Source organism: Acanthisitta chloris, unplaced genomic scaffold (assembly GCF_000695815.1).
Source record: "Acanthisitta chloris isolate BGI_N310 unplaced genomic scaffold, ASM69581v1 scaffold45539, whole genome shotgun sequence".
In the NCBI taxonomy this organism is placed as follows: Eukaryota; Metazoa; Chordata; class Aves; order Passeriformes; family Acanthisittidae; genus Acanthisitta; species Acanthisitta chloris.
Genome location: NW_008691707.1, coordinates 1 through 7778, shown reverse-complemented (window position 1 = coordinate 7778; position 7778 = coordinate 1). Strand labels below are relative to the sequence as shown.

Here is a 7778-nt window from a genome sequence, read left to right as displayed (position 1 = left end):
AGGAGATGTCCCGGCCCAGGGCAGGGGGTTGGGACTGGATGATCTGTAAGGTCCATTCCAACCCCTAAAATTCTATGATTTGGAGGTTCCTGCAGCCACCCCCGTGGTGTTGGTCCAGCTCTGTGGCCAGACCAGAGGCAACACTGGACCCCACAGCTCCCACAGACCCAGGAATCTCAAAAGCACCAAGGGAGCAGTTTCCTGGGGATAAGACCCAAACGCCTCCCACTGGTACTGGCTCCAGGTACTGCCCAAGGAGCCCCCCACAGCACTCAAAGCCTCTTTTCCCACCTCCTTCCTCTTTTCCAGCCTTTCCAAGCTGCTTGGCTGGAGCACCTTCCTCCCTCCATCTGTCTCATTACTGAGCCAAGTCCAGGGCTGCGCCTAGTTCCATCCAATACTCTGTCAGTGCTTCCCTGCTCCTGACCTTGGGGCTGTTGCCACACCCATCACTCCATGCACCTGCCCCAGGTGCACCCAGTTCCAAGAAATTCCATGTACTTCCCCTCACAGTCACCCCAGACCTCCCAGAGCTGCAGCATTCCTGGTTCTGCTCACAGGGCAGCTTTAACCACGAGGTCCTGGCACAGGAGGTTTTAATGACAGTGATGAGCTTATCTGGTCTTTAGTGCTCAGCAGCCCCATGCTGGGAGCCCAGAGGAGCACTGAATACACTCACCCCACATCTGAGCCACACCAAACTGATGGAGGAAGTGGGTTTAGCACAAGGGCAAAACAGGGCAGCCCCAGCTGCTTTGCTCAGTTCCCTCCACATTCTCCTGCCACCTTCTCTCTCTTTTTTCCCTTCCATCATCCTCTTTCCATGGCACATGCAACACCTGAGCCACTGAGGCAGAGCAGAGCTACCCCAAGCAGGACAGTGGGGCAAGCAAAAGCAAAACTCCCACTTGCTTTCCATCAACTCATCCTCCACTTTATATCCAAGCACACGACTTCCAGCCTGCACCAATCCTGCCCTTTGACACTCCAGCACCATCAGGGGTCTCCCTGAGGAGCAGAGCCAGCTGTGCCTTTTTCCAGGGGATGCAGCCACCCACCCAGAGATCCCATAGACACCTTACCTCTCCTGGAGTGGCTCAGACCTGGAGTTCTTTCATCCTTCCACTTCCCAGCACTTCCTCCCTCTGTTCTCAGGCAGAGCAGAACCAAAAGGGCTCTGAGGGGGAGTAGGGGCTTTTATAGCAAATTTGCCAGCCCCCTCCCTCCAGGTGGGCAGGCTGATCAGTGGAGCCAGCCCAGGTGTTGCCCATCTCCTCAGTCCCATCACCGGGGAGCAGCTCAGGCTATGCTGGTAACAGATCCCCATGGAACTCACTAACTGCTCACATGGGACAAAATGTGACATTCCTGGCTGAAACTCAGGTGGAACTCCTGAGAAATGATTCCTTTAAAAATGAAAGAGTAAAGAAGGAAACTTGCCCATCTCCTGACTGCTCAAAGTGCTCCTCAGCCCTGCCCTGGCACTGCCCACGTGTCTGTGTACCACAGGGAGCTGTGGGTTTGCCCATGGGGTTCTCAGCACATCACTTTTCCCAAAGGCTGGAAACAGGTTGAGCCCCTGAGTGGGGCAGTTCCACAGGCAAGTGACTTCTCTGGGCTCACCTCCTCTGTATTTTTAGCCCCTCCATCAGTCTTCATGGAGTTAATTGGTGCACAAGTACAGGACAGACAGTGTCACCCCAATGTGCCTTTGCAGGGACCATGATCCCCAGGGAGCTGCCAGGTCTGACAGCTCGTGGTGCCCTCAGAGCTCATTGCCTGTTCTCAGGGTGTTTCCAAGGATGTAGAATGGGTGCCAGCAGCATGGAGCCTGTGCTCTGGAGGACACTTGAGCAGGGACATGTGGTGCCCAGAGCAGCCACAGTCCCTCATGCACATCCACACATGGGACAAGCACCTGGGACATTGTTAGTGCAGAATCAGCCCTTTTAACCAGAGCTGGGCAACGTCCTCAGGCAGCATGGCCAAAGGTGATGTTCTTTATTGGTGTCTTGTGCTCCTCAGATACTGAGTATCAAAATGTGCCTTGAGACACTCCTGATATCAAATATTCCTCGGAGATTAGTGCAGTGCTTCCTTCGCCTCTTCGCTCCCAGCGGAGCCGATGAACACGATACGTTATCAGGACCTTCCTTGCGCTGTAAGCAGTGGCACAGGGACTCGGTGATCCACCTCGGAACACACACTGAATATTTAGGACTTTCCCTGAGCTTGGCAAGAGATAACATCTTTATCATGGGAGCCCTTTAAACCCTCAGTGCTTCCAGGAGCCTCTGTCCTTGATGAAGGACAATATCGGACCCAGGGCAGCAAATGCTGATAAATAGTTCCTTGCGTAAACAGCAGAACTGGGCTGGCAGAGAAGGGTGCTGAGCTGGCAGAGAGTGGTTCTGGGCTGGGAGAGAGGAGTGCTGGGCTGCCATCAGTCCAACATCCACTCCATGCTCTCCATTAGCAGGAGGCGTTGGCTCAGAGCTCAGGGCAGGATCCATCCCAGCGTTTCCACTGTCTGCAAACAGAATGCCCAAGGCTGTGCTCTTGTCTGGTGTCGGCCATGAGGTCCTTGGTGGACCTCTCATAGTGTCCTTGCAATGATTATCCCATGTCACAGCTGAGTAACACACATACGTAGGGGAAGAGATGCTGGTGCACCCTGAGGAATCAATCCAGACAGGAGTACTCAGGATGCTCAGGGCTACAAAGAGACTGTCATGGGCCAGGAAGGATGAATCCATGTGACTGAGACTCAGCTTCTCAGCTCAGACTTGGGGAGAAACATCAAGGAATGGCCCCAGGCAGCGCTGTTTGGTGAAGGAGATGGTGGGCAATTAGGAAGCAAAGTACCAAAGAAAAAATCTGGAACCTGATCAGAAGGAGATCAGCAAAGACACAAAGGTTGTGAGTTCAGAGCCTGGGGAACAAGGCAACCTCTGTTGCATAACTACGAAAACCTCAAACTCAGTCGAATTCAGTCAACTCAGAGAAATGAGTTGTCAGCAATGATTAAACTCCAGAGACGTCATAAACTAGCATATATTGATAAAATGGGATGCAGATATGGTGAAGCTCAGCAGTGTGTGAGCACATGAGGGTCACCCGTGGTGAGCAGCAGAGCCCAGGCAGTAGGAATCAGGCTGATGGGACACGGGGGCTTCAGAGCAGCCTCACCCTCAAGAGCATGGCCAAGATCCAGGGAAGGGCCTTCATCCCTGGTATGCAGCTCCATAAAGCCACACTGGAGGACCTTGAGTAAATCCAAGCACCTTCCTGAGCCTCTGAGCCCCTTCTTGAGGTGAACCCTGAGGGGTGAGTTGCCTTCTGAGGCCAAACTGCTGACCACAGAGCAGGGCACTGAGAGGCAGGAGTGGGGAGAGGACACCACGATGGGCTGAGAGGGACAGCAGTGAGGGCACAGGTTCCCAACCTCCTGCCACAGCAGCAATCCTTCCCGTTCACACACACTGAAACAGCACCTGCTGCGCTGATGGAGGAGGCAGATTTGGTGTTTGACCCAGCAAGAAATTTAAGCTAATCCACTGCAGTGAGACGCAACCAGAGCCACTTGTGCTGATACCAAGTGCTGGCTGAAGCCACACACTTGATCAACAACTGCAAGATTAGATAAGGACTGAACTTAGTCCTGTCCTGCATGTATTAATGCGAGCTCCCCAGACATCTGGGTTATTCTGGTTCAAGGGCATAAAGATGTTCCCATCTCTGGGGCTCCTATTTGCTGCCCTCTCCTTAGCAAGATGCATCCCCCTGCAGCAGGAGTCCGGCCGCACCAAACTGCTCCTGGTGTCCTTTGATGGCTTTCGCTGGAACTACGACCAGGACGTGGACACCCCCAACCTCGATGCCATGGCTGCAGAAGGGGTGAAGGCCAAATATATGACTCCTGCCTTTGTCACCCTCACCAGCCCATGCCACTTCACACTGCTGACCGGTGAGTGCTTCGGCCCTGGGCCACCAGAACCACATGGGGACTGGGGAAAGGCAAAGTCAAGGCTTATGAGTTGGTGAAGGACACAACGACAGCCCCAGCAGCACACAGAGCTTTAGAGCAAAGACAAGGCAAGAGCTGCAGAAATAGTAGCTTTACCTTAGATATTGGGAAGAAATTCTTCCCTATGAGGGTGGTGAGGCACTGGCACAGGTTGCCCAGAGAAGCTGTGGCTGCTCCATCCCTGGAAGTGTTCCAGACCAGACTGGACAGGGCTTAGAGCAACCTGGTCTAGTGGAAGGTGTCCCTGACCCATGGCAAGGGGTGGGATGAGATGGCTCTTAATGTCCCTTCCAACCCAAACCACTCTGGGATTCCATGAACTGAATCTGTATTTATGCAAGGTATATAGTGCCAGACCAACCTGATAGACTCCTTTGATAAGATAAATTATTTTTTAAACAAGAAAGATGGTCTAAATTTAATCTTTCTGGACTTCAGTAATGCACTTGATATGATGCCACACAGGAAATCAAGAGTTAAGATTAAGTAGATGAAGATTAGTACAAAATCTGCAACGTGGGTAAGTGGGGGGCTACGGGAAGAGGACAGAGGGGATGCTGAGAGGAGATTGTCAGGCTGGAGGGAGGGCACCAGAGGAATTCCTGAGGAATCGATTTTGGAGCCGGTCTTATTTAAGATTTTAATTAATAACCTTGGCATAAAAGAGCAGAGCATGCTAATGAAATCTGCTGATGGGCAAAGGCAGGGAGGCAGCATCAATATGAGGGAGGACAGTGATATCACACAGAAGGGACTGCACAGTCCTCAGACCAGAATAATAAAAACAGCAGAAAAAGTAAGAGTCAAAGTGCAAGACTCTCCCTTCTAATAGCAATTTCTGCTCACTGACCTTATGGGTTGTGAGCAACAGTGAAAGTGAAGCAAAAACAGATTAGGTAAATGTGGGCTAACAGGATCCTGCCTGTGCCAAGAGGGCAGGAGTGATTGCAGGCGGCACCAGTGCCTGGCTTGGTCCACGTGAGACCAAATGGACATCCCTCCAGCACCTCCTTCTTATGCCAGGACACTACTTTGTCCAAAGCAGGGGGAGGAAGGGGCAAAGGGAGAGCTGAGGGGGCAAAGGGAGAGCTGGGAGGGCAAGGGAAGGCTGCAGGTCCCTGCAGACCCAAGCCAATCCATCGCTCAGCGCAGGGGCAAGACCCCCGCAGTGCAGCCTGGCTCACCTCCCCTCTTTGTCTCTCCCACAGGGCGATACCTGGAGAACCACGGGGTGATCCACAACATGTGGTTCAACACCACCTCAGGTGTGAAGCTGCCCTACTACACCACACAAGGCATAAACAGCTGGTGGGACAACGGCAGCCTGCCCATCTGGATCACTGCCCAGAGACAGGCAAGTGTGACACCTCCTCACACACACAGACCTTGCACAGACCCCAAACAGACCTCTCACAGACCCCTCACAGACCCAGCCCACCTGCCATCCTGCAGAAAAAGCTACAGACAAGCCATGATCCCTAGCAGCTGTGAGCTCCCAGCCTTCCTGCAAACACCAGGCTAATTAGACCAGCAAAAATCTGAGATCCCTAGACAGTGGCAGGAATAATTATGATCATTCTATTAAAAATAGCAAAAAATAATAGATGCATTTCAGCTTTATTAAGACATTAATAAAACAAGTTATCCTGTTCCTGTTTAAAGAAGCTTCAGCCAGTTCCTCAGGGAGAATCCTGAGCCTGGGGGTTCAGAACACCCCAAGCACATCCAGACTGGCAGTATTGGGGGTTGGTCTGCTCTTCCCTGGTGACTGCAGCAAACCCAGGAGGCTTTGAGTCTGATTTTGAGACAGGACCTGAGACCTGTCCCAAGACCTATGCCTGTATTTACCTGCCAAATTGGCTCCTCTGACTTCAATAAAACACACTTTAAAGTCTTTGTGGTCAAGAGCCAGCAGATCCATGCAAGGTGCAAATGGGTCACTGGTTCCAAAGTTCTGACTGGTGTTACTAATGTGGTGAGAAAACCAGTGTGCAAGGGTAGTGCTTTCAATTAATCACTTGTAATTGGCAATGAGCAAGAAAACCTCATTAGAGGCAGAGATAGACATTAGGGGCTGAATGAACTAATGGTGTTAGGAGGTGGCTGCACTGACAGATGGAGGGATGCTGCTAAGTGAGTGCAGGTGAGTTTATGGAATCTCTCTACTCACAGGGTTTAAAGACAGGTTCTGTCTACTTCCCTGGAGCAAGAGTAAAATACCAAGGGGAGGAAGTGAACAAGAAATTGGTGGAGCCTGCGATATTCGACTACGGTAACGAAATCAATTGGAAGGAGAACATCGACACCGTCATGCAATGGTTCACAGTGGACAACCTTGACTTTATTGCACTCTACTTTGGAGAGCCAGACTCCACAGGACACAAGTTCGGCCCTGATTCCGTGCAGAGGAAAAACATAATCAAGCAGGTAGACAGAACTGTCGGTTACTTGAGGCAGCGTATCCAGGAAAGTGGGCTGGAATCAAACCTCAACCTCATCATCACATCTGACCACGGCATGGAGACTGTCATAAAGACCAATGAGATTCTCCTTCGGACCATAAATAACTTCACATTCAAAGACATCGACTTTGAACTCTTAGATTATGGACCAAATGGACTCCTGGTGCCAAAGGATGGGAAATTAGAGCATGTATACTCAGTCCTGAAAAATGCCCACCCAAGACTGCATGTGTACAAAAAAGAAGACTTTCCAAAGAGATTCCACTACGCCAACCACTCCCGGATCACCCCACTCGTGTTGTACAGCGATCCAGGATACGTGATCCATGGGGTAAGGTGTATGCACAGGCATATCCTACTGTCCTTTGGGATGTGCCTCACTCCTCCTGCCCCTCCCACAACAGAGGGAACCCAGAACCTCCCCAGCTTTAGGCCTTCCTGCCAATCGGTCTCCCTACAAACAGATGGAAATTCCAGCTCTTTGGGTAAAGACCTTCTCTGCAGTTGAGAAGACAAAAGGTCCAGAAGCCTTGGGGTAGGACATGCAGTAAGACAGAATATCCATTGCAGAGTTCACTCCTAGCCTGGCATGGAGGCAAGGCCCAATGTCAAGGCCAGCAGGCAGCTTCCCAGTGGAAGCTCCTTAGTACAACAAAATTTGGAGGCACTGACAATTAGGGAGAGAACTTGCAGGATGTAATTGCTTGAGAGCTGTGTCTGGGGGCACCTACAGCTTCTGCAGAGTTTAACACTAACACATCAACTTCCACACCTGAAAGGAACCAACCAGCCCATCAAACCCTGTGGGAGAGGTGGGGGCACCCAGCAGTGCTGCTGTCCCCCAGGGCCATACAGGGGGCTGAGGGATTGGGATGCTCACATCCTCATTCTCCTCTCCAGAGGATCAAGGTCCAGTTCAATAAAGGGGAACACGGTTTCGACAACGAGGCCCCGAACATGAGAACCATCTTCCGCGCTGTGGGACCAGCCTTCAAGAAGGGGCTGGTGGTGGAGCCCTTTGAAAGTGTCAACGTCTATGCCCTCCTCTGTGAGCTGCTGGGCATCACCCCCGAGCCCCACGATGGGTCCCTGGAGGTCACCAAGCCCATGTTGCGTGAGTCAGTGGGCCCTGGGAGTGCTGGTGGGCACTGGGAGTGGTGGTGGGCACTGGGAGAGGCAGCAGGCACCAGCAGCAGTGATGAGCAGTGGGAGCGGGACCGGGAACAGCAATGGGCAGCGAGAGTGGTGGCAGGCACCGGGATGGCACCGGGATCAGCCCCGGGAGCGGC

General features: G+C 52.1%; 1 protein-coding gene across 1 annotated transcript; it reads left to right on the top strand.

The window, feature by feature from the left end:
- Nucleotides 1–1717: 1717 nt before the first annotated feature.
- Nucleotides 1718–7611, top strand: ENPP7 (ectonucleotide pyrophosphatase/phosphodiesterase 7; the record flags this gene model as incomplete). The annotated part of the gene is made up of 5 exons (XM_009082312.1): nucleotides 1718–1790; nucleotides 3718–3967; nucleotides 5236–5381; nucleotides 6200–6820; nucleotides 7390–7611. Coding segments are annotated over 5 exons (1312 nt in total), but the record flags the coding sequence as incomplete, so codon positions are not given.
- Between the last annotated feature and the right edge of the window lie 167 nt (nucleotides 7612–7778).